The 19,011-nt window shown below is 33.9% G+C and overlaps 2 protein-coding genes across 7 annotated transcripts; one reads left to right on the top strand and one right to left on the bottom strand.

Moving 5' to 3' along the window:
• Positions 1–5,652: 5,652 nt before the first annotated feature.
• Positions 5,653–8,614, bottom strand: LEW1 (Undecaprenyl pyrophosphate synthetase family protein). Of its 5 annotated transcripts, none has more exons than XM_078321979.1 (8): positions 8,536–8,614; positions 8,264–8,315; positions 7,566–7,854; positions 7,212–7,279; positions 6,924–7,125; positions 6,343–6,439; positions 6,061–6,143; positions 5,653–5,793 (listed from the first exon to the last, which is right to left on the bottom strand). In XM_078321979.1, the coding sequence occupies exons 3-8, from the start codon at positions 7,852–7,854 to the stop codon at positions 5,786–5,788; spliced, it is 747 nt and encodes a 248-aa protein (XP_078178105.1). In that variant the 5' UTR covers positions 8,264–8,315; positions 8,536–8,614; the 3' UTR covers positions 5,653–5,785. The 5 variants fall into 5 exon arrangements, with proteins under 5 accessions (XP_078178105.1, XP_078178129.1, XP_078178114.1 ...); XM_078322003.1 differs by having other exon boundaries at positions 7,566–7,867; positions 8,536–8,599; XM_078321988.1 differs by lacking the exon at positions 8,536–8,614 and adding an exon at positions 8,451–8,469.
• A 1,049-nt stretch (positions 8,615–9,663) lies between these two features.
• LOC144572375 (uncharacterized) lies at positions 9,664–12,543 on the top strand. 2 transcript variants are annotated; one of them, XM_078321931.1, is made up of 3 exons: positions 9,664–10,093; positions 10,347–10,418; positions 10,947–11,950. In XM_078321931.1, exons 1-3 carry the CDS (start codon positions 9,737–9,739, stop codon positions 11,802–11,804), a joined length of 1,287 nt encoding a protein of 428 aa, XP_078178057.1. In that variant the 5' UTR covers positions 9,664–9,736; the 3' UTR covers positions 11,805–11,950. The 2 variants fall into 2 exon arrangements, with proteins under 2 accessions (XP_078178057.1, XP_078178065.1); XM_078321939.1 differs by lacking the exon at positions 10,947–11,950 and adding an exon at positions 12,061–12,543 and having other exon boundaries at positions 9,681–10,093.
• Positions 12,544–19,011: the final 6,468 nt, after the last annotated feature.

Here is a 19,011-nt window from a genome sequence, read left to right as displayed (position 1 = left end):
AGATTGATTGCCGATGAAGAAGTTCATCCCTTTTGTGTTGCTGTTTTTCATCATTTGATTAACAATTACTACGAACAGATTGGCCAAATTCAATCAAGAAAAGGTCTTGTAAAAAAGAAATTAAATTAATAACTGAAGATCATCTACGGACATCGTACAAGGAAGTTGGAACACTATTGTTCTGGAACAACATTTAATTGTCTTTTAACAAGGTTAAAATTTTAGTAATTAGTGTTTTTGCTTGTTTGAAACTTTGCCTTTTTGTTGGAACAGTCAACAATTATGATATCGAGATTAGCAAATTGGATTTGGGCAAACTGGTTTGAGTGGAAAGAAAGAATATGAGAATCCAATTTGCTCTCAATCAACCAACACAACAATATTTGCAATTCAGTACAAAGCAGAACCAAGTATCAATTGGGCAACAGCAGACAACAAAAAATTAGGCAAACATGTAAATTTGTTTCTAAATTTAGTTATTCTAAAATTGCTTCCTTCAAATGAAATAATAAAAAATCTTATCTTTATTTTCTGCCCCTTTAAAATAAATTAATTTTTTTATAACTAAACTCGGTCACCGTAAAAATAAACATTCATCTTAAAATATATATATATTTTTTTTGATAAAAGTGTGTAACTCCTACCTGTTTCTTATTGAAACAAAGACAGTTCTTTTACAATAATCAATGGAACAGTAATTCCATTGTTCAAAAAGAATAGAAATAGAGTTCTTATAACAAAACATAAGCAACTACATAACAGCAAAAATAAAAGACATTTGACAGCTAGATAAAGGAAAAATAATAGCTAAGTAATACAAAACAAAGTACTAAGTGTCATTAGAGCAAGTAGAGTCGGAAGCCCTCATAAAGCTAGCGTATGATGAAGTACTAGGAGAATGAGAAGAAGAGGATGCAGGGGAGACGGGGTCTAAAATAGAGGACAACATATTAGTATCAGCGAGCTCAACTCTGTCCCTCAAGTAGGCTGACAGACCCGTCTCCTCTGACCCAAGTCCGGGAGTATCCTCTAAAAGGTATCCCTCTCCTGGGGTATCAGAATCTGATTGGGTTGCCAGATCGCCGACCTGAGCCAAGGGAGAGACATCCATAGGCAAATTCAAGGTTAGTTTAAAAAAAGTATCATCATTTTTTACTTTGCACCAATAGGAAGTAAGTGAAATAATAGAGGCCCCTATGCTGGTGAGTGAGGGAATGGAAGAATCATTAAATCATAACTTATTTCATAACTTATTTCTTGCTAACCATATTACCCAAAGGGTGGCTGCCCTAATTAATTCAATTAAAAGGGTATCTTTTAAGGGTATACATGCATCTAAATACCAAAGATCCTCTAAAACAGTGCAATCATATTGAAAACCATTGTGTTGAGCAATCCACGACCAAATGGCAGTGATAAAAGGACATGTAACGAATAGGTGTCGGTTGTTTCAAAAGAACCACAGAAGGGGCAAGTTAAGTCACCTTGCCATCCCCGTTTAGCTAAGTTAGATTTAGTGAGGATACCATCATTTCTAAGTAACCACAAAATTTTTTTGATTTTAAGGGGTATTTTAGACTTCCAAATTGTTGTAAATTGGGTATTGGAAAACCCCCCAAATTCCAACCATGAGTATAGGGAATGAACAGTAAAAATTCCTGAAGATGTCCATCTCCATGTGAGACGATCAGGGGTATTTGGTATTATATGAAAATGAACAGAAATTTGCATATCATGCCATTCAGAAAGTGCAGAGCCAATTAATTGCCTATTGAATTGTAAGGATATAGAAGAATTAGAGAAAGCATCAGAAACGATGATTGTACGATTAGCAACAATTTTAAAGAGATTAGGGTAAATGCAATAAAGGGCACAGTCACCATGCCATCTATCGATCCAAAAGGCTGTATCATGACCATCATTTACTTCCCTATTGAGACCTAACTCAAAAATATGATGATAGCTAAAAATACCATTCCAAAAATGAGATAAATTAGAGATATCAAAACCTGAACTACCATACTTATCGATGAGTAAAGATTTCCATTTACCAACAATTGTAGGATCCTTAAATCGGATCCACCATTTAGCCAAAAGGGCTATATTAATTCTAGTAAGATTCAAAACTCCTAGTCCACCTTGATCTCTACTTAAACACACATATTTCCAAGAGATGAGATGGTATTTCTTCTTAGCAGGGGAGCTGCCAGACCAAATAAATCGTTTTCTTATTATATCAATTCTGGTTCTAATGGTGGCTGGCATTTTATAAATTGACAGCCAATAAAGAGGGATAGAAGAAAGAACTGAGTTGAGAAGAGTAACTCTACCACCTAGGGATAATAAAGTTCTCTTCCAGGATTGAAGTTTTTTTTCAATTTTGTCAACTGATGGAGTCCAGTCATAAATACTTAAGGTTTTCCAATGGAGAGGTACTCCTAAATAGGTGATGGGTAAAGCAGCAAGATTACATCCTAATTGACTAGCTAGAGAAGAGGCTAAGGATGGAGAAATATTTAGGGGAATCATCTCGCTTTTATCAAAGTTTATTTTCAGTCCAGAGACATCTTCAAATCCTAATAAAAGGTACTTTAAATTTTCTACCATGAAAGGATCAGCCTCTAAAAATAACAGGGTATCGTTAGCAAAGTGCAAATTGAGTACCTTAGGGGCATTTGGAAAGTTTCCTAAACCTTGAATTCTCTTGCAGCTTGAGCATTACTAAGAATCTTGTTAAGCGCATCAGCTACAAGGTCAAATAGGAAGGGTGACATAGGGTCGCCTTGTCTAAGCCCCCTTTTGCATGAAAAATAAGTTCCATTATTCCCATTAAAAGAGATACATGTCCTACCACCTTGGAGAATGTCCTTAATCCAATTAATGAAAAGGGTCCCAAATCCTCTAGTAACTAAAACTTCAAAAAGAAAATCCCAATGTACCTTATCAAAGGCTTTTTCAAAATCAAGTTTAAAGAGGATTCCTTTTTGTTTAGTTACTCTAACTTGATGAAGTAATTCGTGTGCTATAACTATATTATCTCCAATTAATCTGCCTTTTATATAAGCAGATTGGGAGTCATCGATAAGAGGATCCATAACCTTAGAGAGTCTATTTGTGAGCAACTTGGTAATTAATTTAAAACTACAATTAATGAGGCTAATTGGTCTATAATTCTTAATAGTAATAGCATCAGTTTTCTTTGGAATTAAACATATAGAAGCTAAATTGAGTTTAGAGATGTCAAGGGATCTAGAGTAGAAGGCTTGAAACAATTGAAAAATATCAGAAGAAATAGTATCCCAAAAGGTCTGGTAAAAGAGAAAAGAAATGCCATCTGGACCAGGGGCTTTATTAGGATTACAAGAGAATAATGTATGCTTAATTTCTGCTAAAGAAAAAGGTACTTCAAGAGATGACTGTTGAGCAGGAGTTAGTTGTTCTAAACTAGACCAGAGAGAAGATTGTAAGTAGAAAGATCTGGATGAGGACGAGCCTAGTAAATTTTTATAATAATCAGTAATATGATCCTTTATTAGATTAGGATCAAAAGTGAGGGAACCATCTATTTCTAAGGATAAAATAGAGTTTTTCTTTCTTCTATTGGAAGCAATAATATGAAAAAATTTAGTGTTTTGGTCGCCTTCTAAAAACCACTTAAGTTTGGCACGTTGCTGCCAATATAATTCCTCATCATGGTACAAACAGTATAAAGATGTTTGACAATTCTGCCAAATATTGAAATCATCAGAAGTTAAGGAGTTGGACTCATTAAGTGTTTCATAGTGTTCAATTTGTTGTAGTAAGGATTGTTTCTGTCGTCTCTTGTCTCCTTGTAAATTTGCGTTCCAACCCCTTAATTTCTTTCTGAGAAATTGTAACTTGAATTTCCAAGAGTTTCCTAAATCTGAAGTTAGTTGAAAATCAGTCCACCAGTGAATGACTAATTCTAGGAAACCTTCTTGAGAGATCCAAGTTCTGTCAAACTTGATGTTTTTCTGATGGGAGGTAGTAAGGGAGTCTGTTCGTAGAATGATAGGGTTGTGGTCGGAGTAAACTCTAGGAAGGGAATGTACCAGAGAGGAATTATAATGAGAAAACCAGGATGAAGTGCAAAAATATCGATCTAGTAAAGCTTTGGACATAGAAGTGGCAGATCTAGCCCAAGTATATTTACGGTTTTGAAGTGGCAATTCAATGAGGGATAAATCTGAAAGGAGGGAATTAAATCTATTGCTTAGAATATAATTGAAAAAAGGACCTGATTTTTCAGACTTGCATCTAATTAAGTTAAAATCTCCACAGAGTAGCCAAGAAGGCAAACCCAATAGAGAAATATCTCTAATTTCAGAAAGAAATGCAGAACGTCTAGAGGAAATGACAGGGCCATAAACAACAGTGAATAACTAAGTAAAAGTGTCAGATTTGTTAGACAAAAGAACTGTAATTGAAAATTTTTTAATCCAAGAGTTGACTATAGTAAATTTTGAATCATCAATTCCAAGGAGAATTCCTCCAGAGGCACCGTTAGAACTTTTATGTAACCAAAATGTGATATTAGAACTAAAAGCATGAAGCTGTCTATTAGAAAATGACTCCATTTTAGTTTCCTGGATCCCTACAATATCAATTTTATTGTCAGAAAGGAAGTCCTTAAGAGTCCTACGTTTGTTAGGCTGACCTAACCCTCTAGCATTCCAACAAAGAAAACTAATCATCTTAAAACATTCTCATAATCATTTGAATCATTTCCCATCAAATTCTCTGAACCCTCAATGTTATGTTGCTCTCAAAATAGCATGTTTATAAAGGTTATTTTAAAATTAAAAAGAACAAAAAGAAAGAAGTCTTTGTTTCACGAACAGGCTTACATTTCGAGAAAGGAAAGGTAATGTTAAAAGTACTTAAAAGAGTAAACAAATTCAATCCTGACCATAAATCAGATACTTGTTTACTAAGGCTCTTATCGGCCGCGTTACTGTCAACCGAATTTTTTTTTTCTCGGAAAAAGTATTTCTCATTTCAATTTCTGTATCCATGTTCATTCTCAATTATAGGCCGTACAGGCTCTAAGGGGATTTTTGTTTAGCTTAGCGTTAGAACTTAGAAATCTACAACGAGGGAAAGGAAGTCAGTTTGATATATCTTCTATTGCAATGTTTTTGAATTTAACCCCTTCTTTCAGATGATTATAGTGATATCTGATCTTGCTACATTTGAACACAACAGAACTCAAATTAAAAAAATTTACCATAAACAAGATATAAACACTGAACTATGGATTGTATTTCTTATTAAGCTGCGATTATCAGAATCTTAATACATATTAAATCGCAAAGGCTTCTATGGACATAAGGACCTATTTGTAAAATGAACATATTTTTATTTTCAAAGTTCAAACAGTCGATTCGAACCGTTCATCTTGTTCTCCATGTTAATATGTGCTTGGAGACAAAATTTTACATTTTTCTAAATTTTTTTACTATTTATTAAGATGGATACAAAATTCAATGGTCTGAATTTGATATTTTTTGTACCCATCTTAATAAATAGTAAAAAAATTCAGAAAAATGTAAAATTTGGTCTCCAAGGACATATTAATATGGAGAACAAGATGAACGGTTTGGATCGACTGTTTGAACTTTGAAAATAAAAATATGTTCATTTTACAAATAGGTCCTTATGTCCATAGAAGCATCATTCTTTATTTAATATAGCTAACTAAAGAAAAGGATGCAATGCGAAAATGTTCACTTGGAGGCGTTTATTTGAGCAACAGCACAACAGTTCATTTACCTGGCACAGGAAATAATCAAATAATTAAGAGATGATCAAAAGCTTTTATAAGAAAACAGCATGAAACACAAACAATACTTCATATCAGCATAGTTCTTTTAACAGTGACTTAATTTGCATTTATTTGATGCTGTCACTTACATTGTACCAGACTGCAGCATATGCCCACTAATACTAAACGAGCATATGAACTTTTAAATTTAAACTTCTTCCGGGCTTCAAAGAAAATGAAAAGGTTAAAAACTATATGGATAAAAATATATTTACCATAATTTTGGTGCTTCTTTGAGAAATCATACAAGGCTTTTACTATAGCACTAAACTTCATAGAACTCAGCTGGCCCATATGCCTGAAACAAAAGAACTGTTACATTAAAATAATGCCGTATGCAACATAAGAGAAAGCATCAATAACAAAAACAAAAATAGAGATATGCATTTGCAATAAAACTTTGCTTTTGGTTTGAAGATTGGCACCACATTGGTCATAAATGAAGTAAATCGGTACCGGACTATCAAAAAAAAAATTTACGAGGTACATAAGCTTACACAATTTCAGTATATCGCATTCTCCAAGCTGGAAACCCTAAATGACATCTGGCAGGCCCATATACAAGCAGAAGATCTGGCTCCGGGCCATCGTGACCTTAGTATAAATAACGGATCAAATTAGAAGACATACAAAGATACAGAACTATTAGACAGACAACTGGGGAAAAAAAAATAATAAATGTGCCATAAAACAAAATTATCTTTTGGTGACATTTTTGCTCAAATGCAAAATTTACATCCTTACCAATTTTCTCTTAATGCGACTGTATGAGCTCATATAACAGTGAGTTAATTTGCATTTTTTAATGCATCCATATATGAAGGAAATTTAGATTTACTACGAATGATCTGCATGTAAAATTTTCCTACTATAAATGGAGGTCAATTTCACACTATACATAATATTTTACCTTAAACTATATTAAAAATAAGGTATAAATATAAAAAATTTGAAAATGAATGGGAGTCAATTGACCCCCATTCATATAAGCTAGATTCACCTCTGAGAGAACAGATCTATTAAAGCACACATTATGAAATCAAAAGAAGATAATACATACAAGTTATCAAAGACTAACCTACTGCCTTTAAGGCACTTGAGATGTCAGGTTCAGTGTACTTTGGTTCCGATCCATCTAGGATTCCTTCTTGGTTTGTCAATTTTTTTGATAAAAGATAGTTTGCTGCTTTTGCGACTGCTTCTTTACCATCAGTGTATGAAATAACCTCCACTGTCATTCCAAACACATCAAAAATTGAAGGCACATTCAGATCAAAACCCTACACAACAAAATAACATGGTTTGTTTACAATATACCCAAAAAGGAACTATGCAATGAAAAAAATTAAGATATGTGAATGAATACCAAGCATTTTGTATCACTTTGAGTTGCAGTGCTTTTCTGAAAAGCCATATTTGATTTCTTCATGACCCCTAGATATTAAAAAAAATTATTACATTAATAAGGACAATACACTGAAAGCATCTTTTCTAAATAGACTATATGGTCCTTAGTTCATTCGGTACAGTACTCTGAAGTATTAATAGGATCACGTGGTATAGTAAAAACTATCTTGAAATTTTGTATGTGCCAAATTATTCGGACAATATAATCCAGTCAACTGAATTACCAGTTGACCAACACTGTGCATTTGCAAGTACCAGTGACAAAATGATTGTAACCCAATGGAATCGAATGCGGGACTAATTAACTTGTTACCTTCTATGTCATAGAGAATTACATATTTGACACCGGTATCTGACAACCAGAGCAAAAGCTGATGGACCTTGCTTTTGTTCTTAGCTTCTTCACTGTCAATTACAACTGCCAAGTGCTTAAGCCGGTCTAATTTGAGGTTTTGGTACTTCGATAGCAATCCAGAAGAAATGATTAAGCACTGGATTTGATAAATCAAATATGACCATATATGGCCAAGACTGACTATTGCATGAAGTAAATAATACAAAATTCCAAGAATGGGGCTTGCAATCACTGACGCCTCAATCATCTGCAATAACCAACTAAAATTATATTATATTATGTTAAATTTTTTTGAAGGTTTGACTAAAAAGAATGTATATTTAATGCTATAAAAAAAGTGGTTATCCAAGTCAATACTTGAAGAATCAGCAGAGAAAGAAATGGTGAAAAAAATTTCAGTGGGGAGTTTCTACAAACACCTGACGGGCAAAAATCATTTTATAGCAGCTAATTATTTGTAGTTTGATAGAAGTAGAGTTAATTATATTTATTCACTCATTCCTTGTTTTTTAAACCATGCTTATAAAAAGGATCTACAAAGTAACATTCTTTAATAGTTAATAAAAGTATAGTCTTACAGCTTACATTTATGAAGGAATTAATGAATTAAGGTTAATTTAATACTGGTTATTATACTAATGAAGTATCTTACTAACCTTAGAAGGCGAAATTAGGATCTTATAAGAACCACTGACCGAGTACAAGTATCTAGAAAAGATACAAACCAGAACCCAAATCAGAATAAAAAAAAAATATGAACTCAGCTCTTTCAAATGGACAAACTTAACTACATCAGATAAATAAGAAACAATTTCCTAAAAAATTAAATAGCAATAATCTCACAAGTGAATACTAAACGAAGCAATCTAAACAGGAAAGACTAAAGTATAAATAAGAAGAGAAGAGGAGAGGGTTCGGTTTAACATACCTAGTTCGTTGATAGGCGCTGATAGCATGAAAGAGAGGAGTCGCATCCCTTTCTTTCTTGTGGTGATCGTTCTTCACTGAACAATATTTAAAAATCCGTTTGTCACTGAAGGAATCCTGTAACCTCTCTACGGTACCGGACCTCCTACAATAATTAATCTTAGCCAACCAAATTCACATCGGTGCCTATTTTAGATTATAAGGTCTGTTATGAGATTCGTGCCGGATTTAAAGGAACAACTAAGATCTCATTCTACTCGGTGCGGTATTGCTGGGGATCTGAATTCGACTGAGGGTGGGTGGGGGGCCTTCGTCAAAAGTACACACCAGCGAGGCAGCGACAATTGAGTGCACATCCTCTGAGATATCTCATATTTTGCGTGACAGACGTGTCCGGTGCCTATTCGGGAGTGACGTAGGGGGCAGTATTATTTGAGCTTTGAGAGTCGCGCAGAACGTATTGTGACGGTTGACATTTTCCAAAAAGTCACGCAAAATATGAGATATCTCAGAGGATTCGAATTCGACAGTTTCGCTGAAATACCGGTTACTTGGACCAGAGCAAAACTAATTCAGATCCGCCAAACCAACCCAAATTTTGCGTTTGGATCCGGACCGTCCAATCTGCTTTGGCACGAATATTAAAGGGCTCCCTGCATTCTACCTCGGAACGGATTGGTCCGAATTCTGATCGGACGGGTCCAGATCCAAACTCAAAATTTGGGGTCATTTAGGAAGGTGCCATTTTTTATCCATATTATCTAATTATCTTACCCAAGGTCCATCTGAATTCGTATCCTCTGCATTAACTCAAAAAAGAATATTCTGAGTTAATGCATCTAGACCGTCCAATTCACTTCAAAATTCGTGCAATCTAGATCTACACCAATATGTAAGAGTCCCTGAATTATAAGCTGTGGCCGGATTGATTCCGTTTAAAATCAGACGATGCGCGCTCTTTTGAGTTGATGCAGACGATGCGGACTCGGTCCATTTACCATTAATATAATGGGCCGAATTGGATTTATCTAAACCGCAGCCCGAAATAATTGAATTAGCCCAAAATCTTCTTGAACGACTAAATAATTCAAAATAACAAAAATCAGAAGGACCTCCTTGTAATTTCCACCCTATCCGAGAGGATAACATAACAATAACACTCACGAACCGGAGTGAAGCAGAGAGCTCTTCGACCCTATCCAATGGCGGTTGCTTCTTCCCTCGCCACGACCCTCTCTCTTTTGCCTCTCCACCACGCCTCCGCCAAATGCTCCTTTCTCTCCTTCTCTCTCCTCTCCCCCAACCTCTCCCTCCGCCTCTCCCGTGCGTCGTCACCCCGCTTATACGCCGCTCCCGATGATTCCGACCAGTTCGAGCTCGACGAGAGTGCCGATGATGAGGATGATTCCGACCAGTTCGAGCTCGACGAGGGTGCCGTTGAAGAGGTTGATTCAGAGTTTACACCACCTCAGGATGACTTAGACAAAGTTATGGACGACACAGGTTTTGACGTAGATGAAGAAGGAGATGAAGATGAGGGCGAATCCACCTTTGTCGATGTATGGGATTTCTGATTTTTTTTTTTTTTTCATTTGAACTATTTTGTTTTTAATTTGCTTTAATTTATATTGAATTTGTTCCCTCCCAATTTCATCTGTTTGTATTGATGTCTTTGATAATAGAAATGTACACTGTAAAGGATTGCATTGAAAACCAGCTCTTTTTTTTAGTAATTGAACAGTAGATAATAAATACTAGGTGCATTGTAATCAACAAAAATTGAATCATTACTTCGGTGTGTTATATTCGCAGATTGGAGGAGAGGATGAGGTTACAACTGAAAGTCCTCCTAAGAAGAAAACGTCAGCTAAGCGTCGTGGAAAGGTACTTCGATCTTACTGTTTCTTTCTTAAATTGGAACCTTGAGATTTCAGAGTATATGTCAATTTTATTTAGTAGTCCTCGCACAATTTTATTGTCTCATTAACATGCTAAAAGAGCTAACTTTTATGCACAAGGCAGTAGAGGTGCATTTCAGTTCGATAAATTACCGTGTGCCAAAACTCGGGCCTTATTATGTAGTTCATCTGGCTACATTGTTCTTGTTTGTGCTCCCCAATCAGCGGGGACGGACCCAGGAAATGGGTTAGGGGTATGCCAAAAAATGAGATGGGGTAAGAAGAAAATTAGTTGGACTAGCATTAAAATGAGTTGGGAAGAAAATAAATTTAGCCCAGGAGTAAGCAAACTTGTTCGTTAGTGTAGGCAATAGTCCAAAAATACACTGGCTAAAACTTTTTGTTTCCAAAATCCACGGTTAGGCAACTACCTTTGGGCCTTAGTGGCTCCGCCCCTGCCAATTAGTATCATGTAGCCATCTCTCCTCTTACATCTAGATGCATTCACATGCAGTTACTTTTTGGGGCTGCTTGGTATCCCTCTAACAAAAGACCCCTGACAAGGCTACATTCCTCCCTCAAGGATTCACCGTCAACATATCCAGAGAAGATCATACTTAAAAACAATTTTGAGGAAAACCTTTCTGGTATTTTACAAGATGCTGGTTCAAATGAACTTGTTATTTTGTGCCATGGGTTTCGTTCGTCAAAGGAAAGTAAAACTATTTGTCACATAGGTGATGCACTAGCATCTAAAGGAATTTCTAGCTTTCGTTTTGATTTCTCAGGAAATGGTGAAAGTGAAGGCAATTTTGAATACGGGAATTATTATAAGGAGGTTGAGGACTTACGCACTGTGGTGCGTTTTTTTAGAGAACAAAATCGGGAGGTAACTGCTATTCTCGGACACAGCAAAGGGGGGAATGTTGTTATTTTATACGCTTTAAAGTATAAAGACGTATATTCAATTGTGAATGTAGCGGGTCGTTTTGATCTGAAAGGTGGGATTAAAGAACGCCTTGGGGAGGATTTCATGGAAAGGATCCGTAAAGATGGTTTTCTTGATGTGAAAGATAAAACGGAAAAAATGTACCGAGTTACTGAAGTAAGCCTGATGGAAAGAATTGGGATTGACATGCAGGCTGCATGCATGTCACTTGACGAAAATTGTAGGGTTTTGACAGTTCATGGTTCAAAAGATAGCACCGTACCACCAAGCGATGCTATGGAGTTTTCTAAATTGATAAGAAATCATAGGCTGGAGATTATAGAGGGGGCTGATCATAGATTCTCGTCTCACCTGTTCAATCTGTCCGACATTGTTGTTGAGTTTGTCAGATTAGGTTTGAAGGATGCTAGCATGGTGTATTAATTTTTTTTTTTTTTTTTGGGTAAACATTCCAATATACTTGTGTTCTATCTTTAATTGCATAGCTATTTGATTAATGGTTTTATGTATTTGTTTGCTTGCTATATTGATAATAAAAGCATCCTTTCTAAAAAGAAATTAATTTTGGATTTCAGTTCTTCGATATCAGTAGATCTGGTACTTGTATTTGTCTAATCACTTATGGAAGACTGATAAATCTATTTTGGTACCTAATATTATTTGCTCTGTGTTGCTTCAGATGCCGGAAAACTATCAGATAAGAATAAAGTTGAAGTCATACTTTGTTCCACGGATCGAGGGTGCATGCAAGCTGATACTTGAAGCGGCTCGTGCTACCAATGCCAAGACCATGGGGCCTGTCCCATTGCCGACAAAAAAGAGGATTTATTGTGTTCTTAAATCCCCGCACAAGCACAAGGATGCTCGTGAACACTTTGAGATCCGGACCCACCAGAGGCTTATTGATATTATACAGCCAACTGCCGAGACCGTTGACTCACTGATGCAGATTGAATTTCCGGCTGGTGTCGATGTGAAAGTTAAAGTTTGATCAATTCTTGTTGCCTGCTTTAGGTTTTCTTTTCAGTTTTTGGTTATATATGCATGTCAGAGTAGAGTGTGCAAATGTTATATAGACCAAAATTATTTTTTCTGTTAATGTTTGCCGGTTTTTGTTGCTTTTTTTTATTTAAGCACAAGTTAAGAATTTGCTTTTTCTGCATGATAATCTTTTTTTTTTAGTATGTTTTGGGGCCTCATGGTAGAAAGAAAACCTATTTGCCAAGGTCTAGTGCTCCAATGCAATGTGCATTTACATTACAATATAACAAAATTAAAATGTTGATATAAAAATAATGCTTCCGGTAGGATATGCAAATTTTGCGTTTTAAGAATATTTCAAAAATTTCGAATCAAATTGAATTCGGTAGAGAATTTCATTCGAAAATGAAAATGCTACAACATACTAATCTAAGTTTTATTGAATGATGGAGCATTTTTTAATTTTATGTCCAACTCAGATGAAAAAGTTTGAAAAGGAAAGTTTGTGCGGTGTATATTGTTATGCAACCTTTATAACACAATTGATGATTTAAAAAGACAGCTTTCTACCAAATTTTTGTACTAGAAGATGATTATAGGTTTTGTTTGTATAATTTTTTTTATGTTCTTGGCGGAGATGTTTTCGATAGGCCGTTTACAACTCATCAATTTTGTTTGATTTCTTTATTTTATTCAGTTATAAATTATTCTTTCATCATCACTTTTATCTTTTACCATCTTTTACACCATTAATTTCCTTATTTTTGTCATGACAATTTCTACTCTATAAATTTATTTTTTATTTTGCTAAATATTACTAAATATTACACTATACATAGCGCAAATTGTTTCATACTACGGGTCAATATTTTCGTTTTCAAAGTTCAAATGGTCGATTTGAACGTTTAACATGATTTTTATATGAAAATGCACTTGCAAGCTAAAATTTTTTATTTTTAGAATTTAATATTATTTTTTAGAAAATCACTATTTTTGAATTGTCTATAATATCTAGCTCAAATGTTTTTCTGCCTATCTAAAAAAAATTAAAAAATATAAAATTTAATCTACAACTATATTTTCATATGAAGATCATGTTGAACGGTCCATCAATTGTTTGAACTTTGTAAATAGAGATATTGATCCATAATACAAATTAATATGTGATATGCATAGTAACATAACTTCACTCTTAGATTATTTAATTGACATAAACTTATCAATGATTATTAATAGAAATTTATTATTTACAACGTGTCTTTAAAAAAGAAAATTATATAATTTTTCATGAATATAATAGACTTTTAGAGTTTTTTTTTCATGCTTTAGATCCAGCTTAGCCGGATAGAATATATTGGAGATGGACTTCTTCGGATCTTTTTACTGTCCACTCTCTTTATAAATGGCTTTCATTTCAGGGTATTCCAAATCATATTTTCAACACTTTATGAAAGACTAAGATTTCTCTTAAGATCAAAATTTTTATTTGATTACTTAGATAGGATAAAATCCTAACTAAATGCAATTTACATACTAGAGGTTGGTAAGGTAATATTGACTGTCCATTTTGTAGTGCCCATGAGACTGTACATCACCTATTTGTTACCTGTCTATTTATTTCTACTTTGTGGTGTTGGATTGGTAATCATAACAATTTTGTTTTTAACTGTACACAAGTGTCTGACTTTTGGAATTTTGATTATTGGATACTTTTAAAGGATTCATTGTTGGTTAAGTTAATTAGAGCAGCTACTGTATGGAGTGTTTGGTTGACCAGAAATAAAATTTATTTTCAAAATACACCAGTACCAACTATTAGTTCTGTTGCATCTTCTATTATTGCTTTGACTTCATATTGGTGTAAGTCTTGTTTAGATAATTCATATTTTAAATTGTCATTGATTATGCTTTTTTATATTTCTCATCTGACTCAGATAGACACTCTGATAGTGATATCGGACACAGACTCTCAGGACAGAGCCAGCTCCCATTTGGTTTTAGACGGGGTCCCTTCTCTTGGTTTAGGAGAGTCGGATGATAGGGACATCTCTGATACCATTGATGAGGCAACTGGTTTATTGTCTCCTGGTTAGTCTTTAGTTGATACTGGCTATTTTTCTACTGATGTGATTGCTTTTAGTGATTGATATTAGGGACTTTTATGTTTTTAGTGATGTTAGTTTGATTATATTTCCTGGTATACTACTTTGTTTTGTGGTTGTTGATACTAGTTGGTTGATGTTCCACTAATTCAGAATAATTGAATTTTTGTATGACCTTGTATTGTTTCGTAATAAAACAGTTGGAATTTCACTTCTTTTTTTTAAAAGAAAATTCATGAATATTTTTTTTCAAGTTAATTTTTTTCACAATTATTATCACAACTGAATATTTATTTTATCATATTCTCATAATTATTCTCAATTATTCTCGAGCAAGTGGGTTTTCATAATAAATTTGTGAGTTTCCGTATTCAAAATGTCTGATGATGTGAATAGTTCATGTTCCCTATTTCTCAAACCAAAAACGATCGGAATTCGTATCCTCTGCATTAACTAAAAAAAAAAACTTTCGAGTTAATGCATCTGAACCATTTGATTTGTTTTAAGATTTGTGCAAACTATATTTACACTAATATTAACGGACTCCTTAATTATAAGATGTGACCGGATTAACTTAGTTTGAAATTAGCAGTCGAGATGCGTTAAATCAAAAAATGCTCTTTTGAGACGATGCAGACTCTCGATGGATCGATTAAGTCCGTCCATTTTAGATCGGACTGCACGAACAGAACTGACAGTACCGTGTATATCAAGCGTGAATTGCAGCGGATATGGACGCTTTTCGGCGTCCCTGCTGAGCAAGTGTCACGAGTGAAGTCAGCGCTCTTTTGAATTAATGCAGACGATGCGGACTCAAACGATGGATGGATTGAGTCCGTCCATTTTAGATTGGACTGCACGAACAGAACTGACAGTAGCGTGTATATGAAGCGTGAATTGCAGCGGATATGGAGTCTTTTTTATGTCCCTGGAGGCCAAGTGTCACGAGTGAAGTCAGCGCAGCGCACCGCAGCCTGGCCCAAATTTCTCGGGCCTCACTAAGACCCCAGTCAATTGTCAAACTTGTTAGTGATACCAATAAGACCAAAATAAAATAATAAAGAAATAAACACGGGGCCCAACTCATCCACACACATTGGTCCATCTGTCATTATTTCCCGAGACGCGTCACCTCAAACGTCATCCATTCCTTTGTGCTGGTTTTTGTGATTTCTTTTCTTAAGGGTCTCCGTGTTGCCTACGCCGTAGTCATTGTTCACACTTCCCACTAGTGCTGTAAATAATGGTATGCGGTCGTCGGACAGATAGAGTATTGTCAAGCGATTAATTAGTCAGGAAAATAATTGGAAATAGTCGGCCAATTAGTTGGGAAAATCTATGACAGTTTGGTCACCACCAACGACTAATTGGCTGATTAATCGGCCTAAACGAATGTTTTTTACAACACTGCTTCACACAACAATTATTTTACTTCCGAGCAAAAACAAATAAAATAGTGGAACAAAATTTTTAGGATATAGCAAAGTTCTATAATTATGTTAAATATAAGATTATTTGTATAAATTTTTTGAAAAAAAATATCACAATAGAAGTATATATTTAGCTAGAGGTAGGCAAGTGTCTTCTTCAGTCCTTTCTCTTAACTCATATAGCTCTGTCACTAACTCACTAGTTCTGAACTAATTATTTTTTTTTTCAGTCAACTATTCTAGTTCACAAAAAAAAATAATGCACTTGACGGTATCTCATATTTTGTCCACTGTAATTGCATGAGAATCCAACAAAATCAAATTTATTGGATAATTTGTTTGTCAATGAACATTGGGATAAGAGGAGAATGTTGACTATTATGAACTTAAAATTTTTTTTTAAGTAATTATTTCTATTATCAATTGATTTATTATTTTTCTCCATCATAAGTTCCATGAAAACATTAAAAGTCAGAATTCTCTCAAGTTGGTAATTTAGTCATAAGATTCAAATAAAAAATGATAAATTGTGAAGGTGAAATAATTGGCATTATATACGGCACTTGAGTTGTTTACACAAAAGATCCATAATGAAAAATGTTGTTTCCCTTTTCCCATGACCAACTGCCGCAGACACCGATGGAACCCCACATTTGATTCGTCACCGGTGAAGTATACTTCCATGATTGACCTTTCTATTTTTCATGTGATTTATTGAGCTATCTATTGTATTAACAGAATCTTGCTATGTCTATATCGGATTCAAATGAGCTGAAATTCGAGATCCATAAAAAATACATCTGAAAATTTTGAAATCTTGAATTTAGTCGTCCAACTTTTTTTGTGCATGTATCTTGGAACAGCTGGTTTTTCTGTACACACATCTCGTAACAGTTTCATGATTCAGAGATTTCAGAGTTACCGTTGATGATCTCAAATTTCAGCTCATTTGAATCAGTCTATATCAAAGAAAGTGATAAATTGCACGTGCAAGAAAATTGACATAATTATTGGGTCGACATTCGACAGGACTTTTACTTTGATTTTTATTGGATAATGAGATTGAGATATAGAAAAGAAATTGCATCTGATTTCAAATTTCACGTGTTATTTCCATTGTTAGAAAACAAGCCAGATATTTTATGTTCACGAAAAATACGGTATGAAAGTAAACTATTTTCTGTAAAGGTTTTATCAATATTAAATTATATGAAAGTTTACTATCCAATCGATTTATAAGAAAAACCCGTGATTTTTATTTTTACCCAAAAAAAAATTATTTTATTATAAATAACCACGGTTTAGCCAAATTTATAAAAATGTCCAAACCGTACATAATATATACGGTCCGGAATTAAAATTCCAAACCGTATATAATATTTACAACCTGGTTTTTTTTTTTTTTTGGATTTAAAATTCCAAACCGTATATATTCTATACGGTCCGGGTTTTTTTTTTTGCCCAACTTTGCACCTCTGGTTAACATATCAAAACACCTTTAAAAATCATGAAAATTTACCGACATGCAGTCTTGACTTCGTAGAACAAGACTGTGAAGTTTCATACAAAAGTTCAAAACAGATCGTGAGATATCGGCTCTCAAAAATTGCCCGAACTGCTGAAGGAGTGCTTCTGAGTCCAATTTTGCACCTCTGGTTAACATATCAAAACACCTTCAAAAATCATGAAAATGTACCAACATGCAGTTTTGACTTCGTAGAATAAGACTGTGAAGTTTCATACAAAATCTCAAAACAGATCGTGAGATATTGGCTCTTAAAAATAACCCGAACTGTTGAAGGAGTGCTTCTGAGTCCAACTTTGCACCTCTGGTTAACATATCAAAACACCTTCAAAAATCATGAAAATTTACCGACATGCAGTCTTGACTTCATAGAACAAGACTGTCAAGGCTGCATGTCGGTAAATTTTCATAATTTTTGAAGGTGTTTTGATATGTTAACCAGAGGTGCAAAGTTGGGCTCAAAAAAAAAAAAAAAAAACCGGACCGTATAGAATATATACGGTTTGGAATTTTAAATCCAAAAAAAAAAAAACGGGCCGTAAATATTATATACGGTTTGGAATTTTAATTCCGGACCGTATATATTATGTACGGTTTGGGCATTTTTATAAATTTTGCTAAACCGTGGTTATTTATAATAAAATATCTATTTTTTTGGGTAAAAATAAAAATCACGGAAGAAAAACTACATGCTTATTAATTATATTATGTCTATTTTTGTAAAACATTATTTGAAAAAAAAATCGTCAAAACTGTCAAAATAAGCTGTTGTCAATGAATATTCACTCTAATATTTTTGTAAATGATATAACTATCCACCTCAAACATAAATGTCTCCTTTGATGAATTCACATCCTCTTCATTATCTGATAAGGAAATCTTTTACAATTAGTAGATCCGAACCGTTCTTTTTAACTTGGCAAGAATCTCATAGTCTAATAATACTGCTTCTGCGCTAGTTCGAATTTCAAACCGCCTGAAATTTAATTTCAAACCTAAAAATAATCCTCTACATTACTTGAGAGGATACGAATCCTCTTTTGACCTATTTATTATTAAGAGGTGATTAACAAAAGAGGATGACATTAATTAGTCCTATCCTCATTAACGAGGAATCTTACACGAGAATGTCAACATAAATAGTCTCCTCCATTAATATAAAATATAAGATTTTTTTTAATTCGAATAATTATTTAAAGTGGACGGTTAAAATGTTTACTTTTTTTGTCATCATTATAACTCTATTTTTAAAATTATAATAATTCAAAATTTAAAATATAAATGTCAAAATAAAACTGTTAGACATCTATATCATTTCCACTACGTGCTTATAAAAATTATCATATTTCGATTTAGTTTTTATGTGAATTAAAAGTTGAAAAATGAACGTTTAAAAATTATCCACATCGGTATATTTTTACAAGTTCTTGATGACAAACACAAGAAAATTGAAATATCAAATTTCTTTACATGTACATGGATAAAATGATGTAGGCCATATCTAACGGTTTTATTTTAACATTTAACTTTCAAATTTTGAGTTATTATAGTTTTTAAAAATGAAGATATGATGGGAGCACAAAAAATAAAAG

The sequence above is a fragment of the Carex rostrata genome, chromosome 2 (assembly GCF_964058835.1).
Source record: "Carex rostrata chromosome 2, lpCarRost1.2, whole genome shotgun sequence".
NCBI classification, from domain to species: Eukaryota; Viridiplantae; Streptophyta; class Magnoliopsida; order Poales; family Cyperaceae; genus Carex; species Carex rostrata.
This window is presented reverse-complemented; position numbering and strand designations above follow the sequence as displayed.